The sequence below is a fragment of the Glandiceps talaboti genome, chromosome 6, assembly GCF_964340395.1.
Source record: "Glandiceps talaboti chromosome 6, keGlaTala1.1, whole genome shotgun sequence".
Taxonomy (NCBI): Eukaryota; Metazoa; Hemichordata; class Enteropneusta; family Spengelidae; genus Glandiceps; species Glandiceps talaboti.
The window spans coordinates 24367528-24385059 of NC_135554.1; the positions used below are offsets into that span (position 1 = coordinate 24367528).

General features: G+C 35.7%; 2 protein-coding genes across 2 annotated transcripts in view; one reads left to right on the forward strand and one right to left on the reverse strand.

Moving 5' to 3' along the window:
* Positions 1 to 3881, reverse strand: part of LOC144436997 (uncharacterized) — a 35210-nt gene extending 31329 nt beyond the window's left edge. The window contains exons 1-4 of the mRNA XM_078125864.1: positions 3809 to 3881; positions 2779 to 3060; positions 1540 to 1654; positions 447 to 619 (exon numbers count right to left, since the gene is read on the reverse strand). Coding sequence (XP_077981990.1) covers positions 447 to 619; positions 1540 to 1654; positions 2779 to 3060; positions 3809 to 3881 — 643 coding nt within the window. The remainder of the gene's footprint in view (positions 1 to 446; positions 620 to 1539; positions 1655 to 2778; positions 3061 to 3808) is intronic.
* A 10461-nt stretch (positions 3882 to 14342) lies between these two features.
* On the forward strand, positions 14343 to 14720 carry LOC144436735 (histone H2A-like). Its single transcript, XM_078125588.1, has one exon. It carries the CDS (start codon positions 14343 to 14345, stop codon positions 14718 to 14720), a length of 378 nt encoding a protein of 125 aa, XP_077981714.1.
* The last annotated feature ends 2812 nt before the right edge of the window (positions 14721 to 17532 follow it).

The following is a 17532-nucleotide window of genomic DNA, read 5'->3' on the forward strand; positions in this document are numbered from 1 at the left end:
CCAGAAGTGTGTGGGCTTATCTTAAAATGCCCCCAACCCTACCCCATCCCCATACATCATAATTTTGAAATTTAGAAGTGGGTGGGGTTTATCTTAAAATGCCCCCACCCCTAGCCAGAAGTGGGTGAGGTTTATCTTAAAATGCCCCCACCCCTAGCCAGAAGTGGGTGGGGTTTATCTTAAATGCCCCCAACCCTACCCCATCCCCATACATCAAGATGATGAACTTTGGAAGTGGGTTGGGGTATCCTGATTTTAAAATGTCAAAATGGGGAGAGGGGTGGAGTCATTTGTTTTGAAGTTTGTGATTGAAGATCACTACAATAGTATGACTGCGTCTGAACTAAACCAGTCCCGTATTAGTAGATTTATTGGATAGGTACAGTCAATGATTATTTCCAAAAGACTAAAAATCAACCAAATAAATCAAGCTGCATAATACTTACTATCCTCATCAGGATTAAACCAGAGTTCCTCTTCAGTTTCGCCTAGTGCATTGGATGCTGTCACTCGCATTTTGTGTAGAGAGCCTTCATTGTCCTTGAAACCAATGAAACAAGAGTTTGGTCCTTTTGCGATACTGTTAGGACAGGCTTTCCAGTCTTCCAATTCCCATTGACTTAAATTCAAACAAATACAATCACCGGGTTATTTCATGATAATTTGTTTATAATCAGTTTATAATTCAATACATTTCAGATAACTTCCGATTCAATGAACACACAAATATGGATAAGACCATCGGAAATGGGACCACTGCAACAAGACTGGCCATAATGTATACTGGGATAACACCAAGGCTCTGTTCTATATAGAGATAAGGACTGGTTAAAATGTAAAGTAAAGGAAGCCATATACATCAGACAGAGGCGACCCATGAGGAACAGGGACCATGGATACCAACTACCATCAATTTAAGGACATATTAATCTGCCAGTTCAGAGATATTAATGCTGATTAATTAAATCATTGCATAATCAAGGTCCATACAAGGTTTGTAACAGGTTCCGTTTGTCCACAGTCTGATGTCAGCAGTTGTAGATCAAAACATTGCATTCAATGCAGTTCCAAAGTAACTATATTTTACTGTCTTTCAGATAACTTATTTAACTTTTGTGTCAAGTTTTGAGATTTTCCACCATGATTGAAAACAAACACTCAGAGATCCTCTACATTTTTGTGCCATTATATGAAGTTTTAAATCTATGACCGATGAACTTTGACATGAACTTGCAAAAGTTTGACACAACCTGGTGAACCCTGAAATGTACCTATAAATATTGACATGAACTTGTAAAACTGTGCCTTAAACCCCTACACATGAACTTGATAAAGTTTGATAAAAATCTCTACTAAGAACTTTGACACAAACCTTCTAAACTTTGCAATGTACTCACTCAACTTTGCAATCTATCTCGAGTCACTAATATTAACACACACCAGCTTAACTTTGATACACAAACATGTTCAACTTTGACATGTACCAAATCAACTTTGAAATGATAAACATCTATATCATTACAAAGATTGTAAACTTACAGTCTGAAGGTGAATGCAAACTGTGTAGGTAGATAACTATTCACTTCATCCCACGTACACCACATGTCAGCCATGTTGTAACACACACATGAAAAGTTGGCAATACCTGGCAGGGCTGCAAATGAATATGTAATTTTTACAATTAATTCATGTCTACTACAAGTACGTTTCCATTCATGGTAGTGATACTAGACTAGAACTAAAGGTAAATCAATGTGGGTTACAAACCCAATTCCATTGGTAGCATAGGGATTTGGTTATCTGGTTAAATATACTGTTTTGACAGAAGAAGTTTGTCGTGGCTGCCAGATAGTCAAGTCTCTGCCAGGGCTATTCAGTGGGATTACTCGTCTATAATTATGGTATGTCATATAGCTACAATGTGTATGAAATTTTACCATGTTTTCCCTTGTCGCCAGACTTCTAAAGTCTTAGTTTGTAAACACTCCCAAATGCTAAAATGTTAATTAGGCTAGATCTAATGAATCATAGGCTTGTACAATACACTGTTTACAGATTATATACATGGGCTACCAATTGAAATCTAAATTCATTATATCAAAATAACTTCCATATCTGTGAGTATGTATGTATGTATGTATGTATGTATGTATGTATGTATGTATGTATGTATGTATGTATGTATGTATGTATGTATGTATGTATGTGTGTGTGTGTATGTATGTATGACATATATGTATGTATGTATGTATGTATGTATGTACGATGTATGCATGTAGGTATGTATGTATGTATGTGTGTGTATGTGTGTGTGTATGTGTGTATGTATGTATGTATGTATGTATGTATGTAGGTATGTATTGTATGTATGTATGTATGTATGTATGTATGTATGTATGTATGTATGTATGTATGTATGTATGTATGTATGTATGTATGTATGTATGTATGTATGTATGTATGTCTGAATGCATATGTGCATGAAAAGGATGGATGGAGGCCTAGAGGGATGGATGGAAGGACATATGGGAAGGACGTACATGTAAGTATGTACATATGGACATATGTATGTTGTGTGTGTGTATGTGTGTATGTGTGTGTGTCTGCATGCATGTATGTGCATACAAAGGATGGATGGAGGCCTCGAGGGATGGACAGATGGACGGATGGATGGATGGGGTGGAATATGATGGATGGATAGTAAAATCAGTGAGATAAATAAAACATGAAACAGAACATTTTTGTTCATTGAAAAGATACAGAAGCAACATAACTTACTTCCAATGTTTAAGATAGTAGATGCCATAGCAACAGTTTCCATCTGAGGGCCTTCTAGTAGACACGAGTAGTTTCCTGCCTCATCCAGAGTTACATTATCTAGTGTTAATTGTGAAGTGGTGTCGTTGATGGCTGTGTACATGTTGTCAGGTAGTTTTACATCTTTGAAATACCACACCAAATCTTGTACTGGGTTTGTCACAGACAATGAACTGCCATCGTTGGACAGGACACAGTTGATTTGAACTGTACTGCCAAGTTGTTGAACCAAACGTGAAGGAGCTGCAGAAAATACATGGAATACTATCATCACTGTAACAGTATTTTATCACCTGCTTCATTTCATTTTATACTTGAAGTTAGTTGAACATACAATTTACACAACATTCAATCTAACAATGTCTTCAATTCCCTTCCCAGTTGTGTATTTGTCACAACAAAAAAGCTTATTACGAATTTTTCACCAGAATTTATTAAATCGCCATGCTTTCTAATACAATCTCTGTGCAAAATTTCATTTGTATCCAAAAAGGGGTTCTGGAGATATTGATGACACAGACAGACAGACAGACAGACAGACAGACAGACAGACAGACAGACAGACAGACAGACAGACATACATACATACACACATATGCACATACATACATACATACATACATACATACATACATACATACACACACACACACACACACACATACATACATACATACATACATACATACATACATACATACATACATACATACATACATACACACAATCTGACAGACAGGAAGACAGGTAAACAGAAAGGCAGACAAGAGGACAGACAGACAGACAGACAGACAGACAGACAGACAGAAAAACAGAAAGACAGAGACAGACAGACAGACAGGCAGACAGACAGACAGACAGGCAGACAGACAGACAGACAGACAGACAGACAGAAAGACAGACAGACGGACAGACAGACAGACAGACAGACATGGATAATCACTGTTATAACATCCCTAAACAGTTAGGTGCTAAAAATAGTTTTACTCACTTTCGACTGACAACAATCCCTGGATAGTATCCGAGACAACCAGCAGTATCAGGGAGATAAGCAAAGATTTCATTTTGAAACCAAAACTGTCCCAAAAGAGAGATATTTCCTTTCACCGTAAACTCCTCGGATTGAATGACAATATCCTGTCACTGTAATAGACTCAGAGTATACTTCACTAGGGCTCAACCAGTCCTGCAAACGCAAACACACCAGACACAGACATGGTTAGAAAACTTGGACTCAATTTATTAAAATAAATGTTTAAAAAAGTAAAGACTGAATTTATAACTAAACATTCTAGAAGTACGGATGAATTTACAAATACATTTTTTTCCCTTGCAAATCACCAAATATTCATTGAGTTTGTATTTACGTATTTACTAATAACTCTGCAAATTTCATATATTTATATATATATGTTATATATAACAGATACTTAATGATGATGTATAATTACTGTGAAATCTACCATTGAAGACAACTAAAAAAATATTTTCTTCATTCAGCCAAGGAAAATACAACTTACAAGTGAATAGACAAGTAGTGACAACCCTTAGGTCACGAGTATGTTCCGGCTGAATGAAGAAAAATATTGGAGAATAACATAATTATACCAGTACCAAAAATTGGGGAAAGTAATGGCAAGTTTGAATGTTTTGACTCATATTTTGAACACAGCAGAACTAGTGATGTAGACACACATTGTTGTGACATAGACACACATTGTTGTTACGTAGAACGACCAGAATATATATTCAATATTTTCTGTTCTAAATGACTCGTGCATGGTAAAATGTATGATATGGTCGTCTTTAAGATCCACCTGTCTATTCAGGACACTTCCCAAGTAAGCCCAGACATAGGCAAACCACAGCTAGTCATACTAGACAGGTTTAACTGTATGTAGTTGTGAGGCTCAACAAAGTTAACTAATATGGTCAAGAATTTCACCTTGCAAAAGGAGCACTGATACGTCACCTAAGATTCCATCCTAAAAAAGTTACCAATCACTAATGGTATGAAATAACGCCCACACACACAACACACAACAAGTTGTTTACCTCATTTCACCTACTGATGCATGTCAACACATACAATGTATGACCTCACCTCTGTGACCTTTGTCATTAATTACACTGGTACAATAGGTGCTTTTCAGTATACCTATTCACAAAAATCACGACATTGCAAATTGCAAGCATCTTACATACCATACCTACCTACTTTATTACGAATTCTGAGGAATGCTTTTTTCCCCCGAATTTAATTTTCAATCGAAAGAAACTAATAAGTATTCATAAGTTACTTTTAAAGTGGCCATAAGAATGACAAATTGGTATAAATTTCTTATTTATAATTCAAAAAACAACTTCATCATGTTTTCCAACTTGAAAAAAACAGAAACACAAAACAAAGTACATCAATCAATTACAAAAAGCTAAAAATTGTACAAAGTTTTACGTTTTATTTTTACCCAACCGACCAACAGACTCACTAAAAAGTGTACAGAGGTTTTTTTACATTTGCTTATTTTCACTTAACCACCCAACCAACCAACCAACCAACAGACTCACTTTAGAGTGTTAGTTACTACGAGAAACATAAAGGTCACTCTGTACAATATAATGATCAGCTTTATGGTCTTAGGCAAAAACTCAGAATACCCGGACAGCAAAATGACTCAGGCCAGGTGATGCAGATCCTTACACTATACCTATGACAACAACAAACAGACTAAAAATAAAATGAAAGAACGAAAAAACAGGAATACCCTCAGGGGTGCATAATTTGGCACAAAAAAATTTGATGTTTCACCAAATGGAAGTTTATAGTATGCAATTTATCCGTAGGGTTTAGCAACTAAGAGCGTGACCACAAAACTTAACAACCGGAAAGAATTTATCCCAGAACTTCCCTGTTTACTGTTAAACTTTCACTTTAAAACTTTGGTATCATGGAAAATCATTTATACTGCTCTGTTGAGAGTCAAAGAATATTATCTGACAGCAGAGTTCTCAACTATCATGTGTGCAAAATTCCAAAATTGCAGCATACAAAATACTGGGGTGGGGGGTGGGGGCAAAGAGGGGAAATGTGCCAAATATAATGATTTGATATCATCGCCACTATTATCTATGATGAGAGCACACTAAAAGTTTGAGTTTGAGTTTTGACTTATGATTTGGTTATGTTTCCAATAATAAAACCTCCACAGTAAAAAACGATTATTTCTTTTTTAAAGGAGAGGTTCAGTCAGCCTCAATTACACTTGTATTGATTGCTGCTAGTACACTTAAATATTTAATTATTTTGGGTGATAAAATAACACCTTGGTAACTTAGTCATTATTGAAATCTTGTAAAGAAGCCCTATTGCACTGAACATGTGTTTGCGCATAGGGATTTCCTGCAAAGGCTTATGGGAAAACTGCTCGTGATGACATCACATTTACCACAATCTGTTGTCATGACGGCTCTTTGTATGTTTGTCAAGTGAGTGAAGTGTACCAATAGTACAAAGACACAATTTGACATTCCGTTTAAATTACAGTATTACCAGTACAGTACAGTACAGTACAGTAGAATGCAGTGTAAATTACCAATAGTACATACACATTGACATTCCGTTACAGTAAATTACAGTATGTATTACCAGTACAGTACAGTAGAATGCAGTGTAAATTACCAATAGTACATACACATTGACATTCCGTTACAGTAAATTACAGTATGTATTACCAGTACAGTATAGTAGAGTGCAGTGTAAATACCAACAGTACACATGCACATTAACAGCCCATTACAGTAAATTACAGTATTACCAGTACAGTACAGTAGAGTACAGTGTAAATACTAACAACACACAAACACATTGACAGTCCATTACAGTAAATTACAGTACAGTATTACCAGTACAATACAGTAGAGTACAGTAGTACACATACACATTGATGAAAGCAATAGTATGTATGCAAGGTAACATTACAGTATTACATGTAATAGTATAGCATAGTAGAGTGCGGTGAGGTGCGGTGCAGTGTCGTGTGGTACGGTACGATACAGTACAGTACAGTACAGTGCGGTACAGTACAGTTTAATATTGTAGTGTACAGAAGAGTAACAGTACAGCTGTTATATACTGCAGTACAGTGCAGTAAAGTACAGTTCAATTTTGTTTAGTACAGCAAATACAGCACATCACAGTACAGTACAGTACAATACAGTACAGCAAAGTACAGCACAATACAGTATGGCCCAGCACAGTACATCACAATACAATACAGTACAGTACAGCACAGCACAGCACATTTTTAATACAGTAATACAGAACAGTACAGCAAAGTCCACAATCAGTATCCATACAGTATACACATAAATGTTTTTGGCTTATATCCACACAGTGTACTATACCCTAAATATTCAGAACAGTATAAACATGCCATATAATACCCCAGTTCAAAGGAAAAAGTTAGTCAAGACATCTAATGAATGTAACTTAATATGATCGTTTATGAAAAAACGCCCACTGGTATATGGCATTCATCCAATACTATTACTAAGAACGTGTTGTCTTACACATATACTGAACATAGGTCAATACAGCTTGGGCATAACCTGGGATCCAGTCATGTGGGGAGTTTGCTCTCACTTTACCCCTACCACACCTGGCATTTCACTAGCAGCCATTTACTAAAGCTTCAGTCAGAAATCAGGTACACATTTTTATTGGGTTTTTAATTTGTTATGTTGTGAGATGACATCAGCAGCGTGATATTATACTGGGGATGGGGTGGTGGTGGTGGTGGTGGTGGTGGGGGGGGGGGGTTTAGTTATGTAAACATAATTACCATATTCGGTCATTGCTTTTGGAAATCTTACTATCAGTTAGGTTTCAATATATGGCCATTTATAGTGAAAAACCAGGAGTGGTACAGTAGATAAAATCCCCCCTACACACACCTGGTTATAGCTTGGGCAATGTTTTCATTCTTTGACAAGTCATTGTGAGTTCAACTCTGATCCCTTTTAACAATAACTCTGCTTTATACCATAAACCTATATAACCATACCCATGACAAATCTCCTTTTCACAGCACTTAAGCACCAAACATTCCAAAATGACTACCTTAAAAAAATGACACAGACACAACAGAAAACTGTTATGTGTCTGAATACTGAATTGAAGAAATAAAGAAACACAATGTGGGTGTTTTTTTTAAAATATACATTTTAAATTAAACACACTCAAGTCACGTTGATGTAATTCCTCTAGTCTTGTAGTCCAATGAATTCACTTAGTATAATTTATGTATTTTATGAGATAGCCACTGTGTCAAGTTATTGTGATTTCCCATACCCTGAGGTGTACAATAATAACAAATTTAAAATTTAAATTAAAAAGAAGAAAAAAAGTGTACCTGTTCCAGCAAAGAAAACTGGCATCATTCATGTTTAAAATTATTTGTAACTAGAAAAACAGGAAAATTTGCATCTGGGCACCTCTGTCGATCTTTATGTCAAAAACCGAAGACTAGACAAAATACATAAAAACATAAAAAGTAAAGTAATTCAATTAGGATCCACCAATAAAAACTATTTATGACAAAAATGGGGGGAAAAATTGAATCTCTACTGAGGACCTCTGTCTGTCTATTAATATATATATATATATATATATCAAGAACTAAAGAATGGACGGAATAGATAAAATGTAAATTACAATTATAACGTTATCTGCTTCCTGCAAGTATGTAATATAATCCTACACACCATCCTAGGTCTGTTCTAGTCTAGTTTCCTATACCATTATAATCACAATGATCATCTCCACCATATAGTCAGGGTTACTCTAGCACAACATTCTGTTTTTTACCACTGACAGCGATAGTTTAATGATATTGGAGCGTTGATATAACGTGATGACGTTATCATATCGCTACGATTAAATCACGATTAATGAGCAAATGTCTGAAATAAGTACCCAATTACAACCGACTATCAGTTTATGATGTATTTACTACTGACATGCATTGTTCAGCCTAGCCTTTCCCCAGCAGGTAGTTGTAACAGGCAGACTTTCGGTAAAATTTGTCCATTTGACTATACATGGAGAGGATAGTGATTGTAGAAAATGTCAACAAGTATTATGACTAGACTATCACACATCATCCTCAGGATTATTTCATTCCTAGGTACAACTTAATTTAACCGACAATTTTTACTATTTACCCTCTATAAATTCAGTTAAATTTATCAATATCTGTTATCTGTTTCCCTGTGTGACACCATCCAGATGCCCTATTTCTTATCATGTGACCTATGCATCTATCAACAGCCTACAATTCAAGTTGTCCCAGAATTATTGACAAAGTAGTTTTTTACTTCACTATAATTGGCAGTCATGACTCAAAATATTCACAAATTAGATTACACATTCAATATCATAGTCTTTCACTATGGATATATCATATGTTCACATTTACACAGGGACTTGAGTCAACTCTAGTCTGACTTAAAGTGCTTATTACCTTCAGATAGTCGTGAAATATTCAGTATTCATCTAATACATATGCACATCTGCTAAGTCCCATGAGGCAACAGGGTACCACTATGAGAAAAAGGAAGGTGAAACAGAGTTTCAATTTGGTGTTTCTTGGCAATAGAGTGAAATTTAGGAGATGTGAAATCATAAAATGACTCTCCAGGACAAAAAGTTTATGAAAAAACACCTTTTTTTTTCGGGAGTGGTCTGACTTAAACTGTAAAGCTGATTAGCTAAATTTTGGCCTGCGTTCAGATTGGATTTGTCAAATGAGCTAGTAGCCTGTCTTTGAGCCAGCTTAAATCATAATTGGCAATCACTGAGAAATGGCATTCATCAACGGGCAACAGAGTCGACCTATTAAAAAATGCATTTACATTCCAAAGTTACTTATTATACAGCTGCAATACATAGCTCTGACTTTAAGCTAACCCCTGACACCAGGACTAACCTGGTCTGACTCTATGACAGCTAAAACTGTGTAATTAAGGTCAATGCCAAATTCCACTTAGAGTCCACTCAAATTGTCCATTGTGAACCCATAACATACTATGGCAACATTGACCCATGGCCAAATGAAACCACTAACATCCTGAATTCCAAATATTTTGATTTCTCACAATTTCTTAGAAAGACATCCCATAATAGGTGTTGTCAAGTTGACTACTCAAATATTAAGTGTTTGAACTTTGAACTCTTTGGAAACACAATTCAGTTTATAGAATATATATATATATATATATAACTATATAAAGTGAATTGTGTTTCTAAAGAGGTCAAAGTTCAAAGACAGTAATATTTGCATTGTCAACTCGACAACACCTATCATGGGATGTCTTTCTAAGAAATTGTGAGAAATCAAAATATTTGGAATTCAGGATGTTAGTGGTTTCATTTGGCCATGGGTCAAGTGGATATTTTTTTGTATTTTTTTTACATATTGTCCTTTTTTTTGGTCAATCTTGTCATCATACAAGTTGCCATATTGTTTACTTCCAGTTTGAGTTTCTTTTTGAGTTTGGGATTTTGTTGTTAGTGTAAACTGTAAACCTGAAGGAAATCTAAGCAGACTCATTCATATGCTAATTTATCACTTCAAAAGTTTCTGCAGGTACAGAAAAGTTTTACTTATATTACAATAAGCGAGAGCAGAGGTTTTAAAATCAAGAAATTCTACCTGTCAATTTGAACAAGTACTTTCTAAAACCACTTGCCCAAGGTTTCAAATCCCTTGTGTGGTACAAATAAAATGCCCTTAATTCAAGTCATGTGCAGTGCATATTATTTTACACTTTCAAATTTGTTTAAGTCACTAAAGCTGAAACTGAGACATTTACAAAAAAAAACAAAAACTTTTTTGTTTATATTTTTATGACTTCCTCATACTACTGTACACTCTAAACAGTATTGAATCACCTGTGAGTAAATATATTTGTGTAACTGTATAGTGTACATTATCAAATCAAATCGATTGTAAGGTTTGTTCCCTGAAATCAGCACAATCTTGATTCCAACCTTTTATCATATTTCTGAATGAAATCAACTTTAGTCTAATCATTATAAACAATGTCTAATTTTGGGTATTTTAACAATTTTCAGTGAATATATTGTTGGTTGTTTGATCAAAATAATAATACCACAGTTATAGCCACAGATATTTCAGACACAGGAGTGTAGGATGAGATGATTATGTTTAGCAGTCACTTTTGTCTGTATATTGAAATATATTATTTGTAGTATTCTAGATGTATTGAAATATACTATAGCCTGGTTTTTTTCCAACTTGTACTTATTTGTGTACAAACGAACAGTTCCTGGTAGCAAGTGGATTAACCACTACTTGTAACTGACTGAACTCAAACCTGGTATTCTGACATATTAATAATATATATTGTTGAATCAAAGATGTGAAACTCTTTACTCACAGGAATGCTGAATTGGTTTGAAATTGAATCAAAATCGATACACTGTCAAGGAAAAGTACCCCTAGTATATATTTTAATCAAAGTGTGCTAATGACACTAAAAGACAGTTTTAGTACTATCAAAGACATCTGATATTATACCTTACTCAAGCCAAGTTATTGTCCTTGAACAGAAAATATGGATTATATACCCTGATCATTCTATATTACTGGTTTTGTAGTGTACTTGAAATACACATCATAAACATTCTAAATCCCATTATTTTTCCTATTAAAACAAACAGCCCAGGTGAAACCACACCAACTATGTCTATCGACTCACATTGACGCAACTCTTGATGTCTTCTGTTTTAGACTTAAGAGTAAATTGTTGCAGGAAACGTCAAATACGAAGCTCTTATGACAAGGACTGTGTGTGTCTCAAAACACCTAAATGCTAAGCTTTTATGACAAAGAGTGTATTATCAATGATATAATCAGGGTAGAAGGTCAAGACATCAAAGAAACAAACTTTTTTTTAATGATAAATTTTACTATTTATTCTCCTGTATCTATACCACTGAGATTTTTTTAGTAGGTATGCGGGTATGTCTTCCTCTGGATGTATACGCTGTGGAGTTTCAACACATCTTCTCCCCTCCACTATCATAATGGTTCTTCTATTTTTTTTTAAAATAGCGAGACTGTGAACAGATTTCATGCACACAGATTTCAGGAATAAAACCCACCCATACCCTTGCTAATGACTAAAAAATGTACAGAAAACAAGTTTAGATCATTAAATACAACCTATGTCTTGTCTATTCTGTCATTTCTTGACTAACATTCACTCGAGCTGCAAAACATACGATATGACAGGGGTTTATTAAAGTGTGTAAATGGTTGTGCGCGTGTGCAATATTGAGTTAATCTGTTTGCATGACTTATCGTTGTCCATTTTGTGGCTAGAGCAAACGTAAGACAAGAATTGACAGAATAGACGTGACGTAGGTTGAATTTAGTGATTTAAAGTTCATTTCTGTATTTTATATAGTCATTAGCAATGGTATGGGTGGTTTTTATTCTGAAAATCTGTGCGAATGAAATCTCACTGTTTGAAATAAGAAAGAACCATAGCAGAGGGGAGAAGGCGTGTTGAAATCTTGCAGTGTATACGTCCAGAGCTAGGATACGTACAACTCTAGCATCATATTTTATGATGTAATTCTATCATATTTAATTTGACAATTAAAAACATCATCTCCTGTAAATAGTTACTGAGATCCATTGAATCATTCCTTCGACAACAACCATTGACATGAAAATTTCAACTTACAAAGACAAAAAAATGTGGAAACGAATTCATTCATTCCATGAGTTATTTACATGACTGTAATAATTGTGGTGTCACTTTATTTTTTTTATTGACTTTTTTGTTGTTCCTGGGTTTCCAGTAAAATTACTAGTAAGTTACAAAATAATCACAATAGCTATTTTGTAGTGCAAACCCTGGAACAACCAAAAACTTTTTAAAAAACAAACAATAACACTTTATTTATTGCAGTTTACTGTTAGATTGATACATAGTGTGAATATACACTGTAGTCTGCCACCCCCTCCCCACGGGTAATGTTATATCTCTTTTAAAAAAATGGAGTTCTAATAATGATACCAACAGTGCGTTGATCACTTCAGACTTCAGTGTGTCAGCAACGTAAACAATACAAATTACAGTAAATGTGCAGTTAGTACTGCAGCCACTAGGCCTACAAATTTAGATTGAATATATCGTGTACTCAGTGTACCGTACGTATAGTCCTGCTTGCATACGGAGCAAGTCACCCCTTCCTTCTCTCTGGTGCTGAGGGTCATGTCAGTAATCTAGACCGCGCTCCGTCTGCAAGCAAGCAGGACTAACGTACATGATGCAATGGCCGCCGTGATGACTAATGAAATCCTCCACCTGACTGCCGTGACATAGCTATTCATCGTATGTCTACTAGACCACGATAGCCAAGTTGCACATGTTAGAAATACTACTACACTGTCTCCAGGGCATTTCATGATTCAAGAAACATGCTTCATCTGCCTTTCAAATCTCGGTATGTGATATGTCCATGGTATTAAAGTATGTGCATACAAACAATTTGTTTGTATATGTTCCCTGGCCTCGCATTACAAACTGTTCAACTGCGCAAACAACAACCATCCAAAACTAGTAACAGCCGATAAACTGTCAAGCACGCCTCTTTTCATGCACACCTAGGCTGTTTCAGTTGCCTTGCCAACTTACTGAAAAGTGAAAGTGCAAGTGACACATAAGTTTCTAAACGAAGATTATTTCTCACCGTTATTTCAGTGGAATTCCATCTAATTGTCCAAGTGACGACTCAATACACACTAAACTCATGGCGGCCGCTCCTTTTCTGTCATCCAACCCAGCAATATACAGGCCTCTTCCTGGAATTCCCCGTCAAATGCAAATTCCAGGAAAGATGACAATACCTCCAATGTTTACAACGCCCTCTATTATTATTTTCTTTATAACTTTTGTTTTCTTTGCGCATAACTCTGGCGGCGCTCGTCAGAGAAAAGTCGTACACAACTTGAGGACCATTCTCGCTAGCCAGACAGACAGACAGACAGACAGACAGACAGACAGACAGACAGACAGAGTTAATTAAATTAGGGTCATTGAAAAGAAAAGAAGTTCAGAAAAAATGTAAAAGTAATGAGAAACACAATTTATCCTAGCTACTCACGATGAGTTGCCTTCATATATATATATAATGTGCAATTTGTTCAAATTGCTCTACATGCCAGGACGAAACGAAGAGGGACGTTGTTAGGGGACCGTTGACAAAAGAAGCAGACACAATACAATATAATTAAGGTCAGTTCTCTATTCTTAACATATTTACCTTTGTATTGTGTCAAACGTGTCTATTCACCTCGCACTTCGGTCGTTATTTTTTTTTTTAAATCATTCATTTTGATTGGCCCAAGTTTATTGTTAGAAATTCGGTTGGGCTATAAAATGCGATATAGTACTAGAATTTAGTTATTCACCTTTGAGGAACTTTGATCATGTTTGGATTCGGTAAAGGAAGTAGAGTTAGACGAAATAGTCGATCTGACAGGGCTGGTTTGGCATTCCCTGTCAGTCGTATTCACCGATACCTTCGCAAGGGCAAATACGCTCAGCGTGTGGGTGAGTGTACCCCGGTCTACTTGGCTGCTGTTCTCGAATACTTGATTGCAGAACTCACTGAGTTAGCTGGCAACGTGGCCAAGTCCAGGAATAGATGGAGAATTGCTCCTCGACATTTGTATCTGGCTATACGTACAGATTTCGAACTGGACAGACTTCTGAATAACGTCACCGTTGCCCAGGGTGGTGCATTGCCGTTACATATCCAGGCATCATTAGAATTGGAAAAGAAGACCCAAGACAAATCCAAGTAAATTGTATGCCTAGCATACACAAACCAAACGGTCCTTTTCAGGACCAACATATCCTCCAAAAAGAGCACCACCGTATACCGACATTTGTTGCTTATTGTTGTATTCACACGAATACGTGTGCTGTATATTGTACATTTATTCTTTAATTGCATCGTGTATCAATAATTGCTATTTGAAAAATATGTTGGTGCATTTCAACCTGTAAGATTTATAGTTACATATTCTAGAGTGAACTGTGTGGGTAAATGTATTTCGCAGTCTCAGGACTTTTACTGAAATGAACTAGAATTGAATGTGTTATTTCAATAACAGTACTATAACCGACAAATGTTTGACCCGAAGCGTAAGATCGGATCACAGGAATATGTACATACATTACAATCAGTGACATCAAGTGACCAAGCAAGTTACTAGTATATACCGATTTGATTTGTCATTATATTCAAAATCAATTTTTGTCGGAGATTGAGATTTCGCCTAGATATCTATAAGCTATTTGCGATTTTAAATTGGTATATAACTTAACCACAGTTTTATTTTATCACGACCGATTTCGTCATAACGAATGATTAAGGAAACGTCCTATATAGTATAGTATATAGTACAGGTAAAAATGAACAAAGGCAGGTGTTTGATAACTGATGATGACCCCCATCAGGTCATCATCACAATGAGATGCTAAAGACATTAATTAACAATAATCATTATAAATACTATGTAAATAACAAGCATAATTATAAAATAAATTGTTCTCAATAACAATAACAATTACAATTGTTCTGTATACTGTCCTCGGTATACATGTTGGGGCAAAACGAAGCGGGGAGTTTTTTAAAATGTTGACTGTTGATAAAAGCATACACAATAATGTATTGTCAATATTTACCCTTGAGTCAAACTTACTTTCAATTGACTAGTACACGCTGCATGGCCGTTATTTCAGACTTACCTATCGCTTTGATTTGTCAGTTGTTTTGAACTCCGGATATTCCGGGTGGACTATATATTGGGATATTTTGGAAGCAACATACATAGCAATATTTGGATTCGGTATTAGGAGGCCGAGTTAGACGAAATAGTCGATCTGACCGAGCTTGTTTGACCTTCCCTGTCAGTCGCATTCACCGTTACCTTCGCAGGTGCAAATTACGCGAGTGTGGGTGAGTGTACCCCGGTCTACTTGGCTGCTGTTCTCGAATACGTACTTGAGTGCTGAAATCCTCGATTTGGCCGGGTATGTAGCCATTGATGCACACATAAGCAGGAAGGGACACCTTACTGGAACGAGATGGAGAATCGCTCCCCGACACTTGCAGTTGAATTGGCTGTCCGTAATGACGAGGAGTTGAGCAAACTTCTGGGAGGTGTCACCATTGCCCAGGGTGGTGTATTGCCAAACATCCAGGCAGTACTCTTGTCCAAGAAGACCCAAACCCCGGCCAATCCAAGCAAATCGTATACCACGCATACACACAAACCAAACGGCCCTTTTCAGGACCACCACATCCTCCAAAAAGAGAACTATATGTATGACACCCTATCCATAATAACCACTGTACCATTTATTAGTCTACACGAACATCCAAAATAATGAATGGGCAAGTAAATATTATGGCTTGACATGTAAATGTTACTGCAGTCATTTGGAAAACAAATTGTGGTCTGTACTGAATTGAATTCAAGTCATTGATGTGTACATGATGTTGATGTATGTACACAATGCCGTCAAAATATTAATTTAGTATAATTGTACATAATACAACGGTATTCTATAATACATTATCAACATCTAGTGTTTGTTTACATTATCAAAACCTCATATATGGCAATTTTTTCTCAGTGTATGATCATACTAATCGGTATAAATCGAGCTTTAATAAAAAAAGAAAAAAGAAAAAGAACGCCGCGTTACCGCATCACTTTTGAGAATTTTCCCAAGGACGAGAAACATATTGTTCCCCTTGGTCTTATAGACTGGTTAGTCACTAGATGTGTTTCTTACTTCTAAGTACATTCCTGATCTATCTACACCTTAATTGGATGTTTAAACCGGACTCAGTGTAATAGTTTATTGGTCATTCATGAAATATTACGATGTTTTGGTAATATCCTCAAATTCTAGTAAAGGAGCCTTCAGTAATTAGAAGGGGGGGGGGGATTCATTTATTGCAAATCAGTTCTTGGTGGATCGAGGAGGGTCATGTTTTAGAAAATGGGTTTTATTGTTTCATAGAATAAGGACTGGCTTGTCACAATGAGTTCTTCGGCAATCATATTTTTTGCATGGTTGGATATGAAACTTTGTTTACCTAACAAAAACGAAGGCATTCACAAAAACAAAATAAACGAGGTGTGCAACGTTGAGGGCGAACTCTGATAAAGGCGGTCTGATTAGCTTTATTTACTGTGTTTCCTGAAACGTAAACAGATAAAGAAAATTGTCTTTTCCTTGATTAGATTTTAACAACATTGGCTCATAGACCCTCTGATTGGCTATTGTGATCCTAATATTGGAGAGAATTCTCAGCTTTGAAAAATTAAAAACAATGCAATGTCAACAAGACATGCCATACAAAAGAAAACATATTCTTCATTTAAATTTTATTAAAATAAAAAATATTACAGCATTATCTTTGATTATTTACAAAAATAATTTAGATAAATTGAATTTTGTTTACAAAAATAGACACTGAATTTTTGAGTTTTGAAATATTACATTACTGTTTGAAATGAAATAAAAATTTACAATTACATATTTTGAGTGAAGAATAAAAATCTTACTGTACAACCATCAAAAATTGAAAAACTTGGA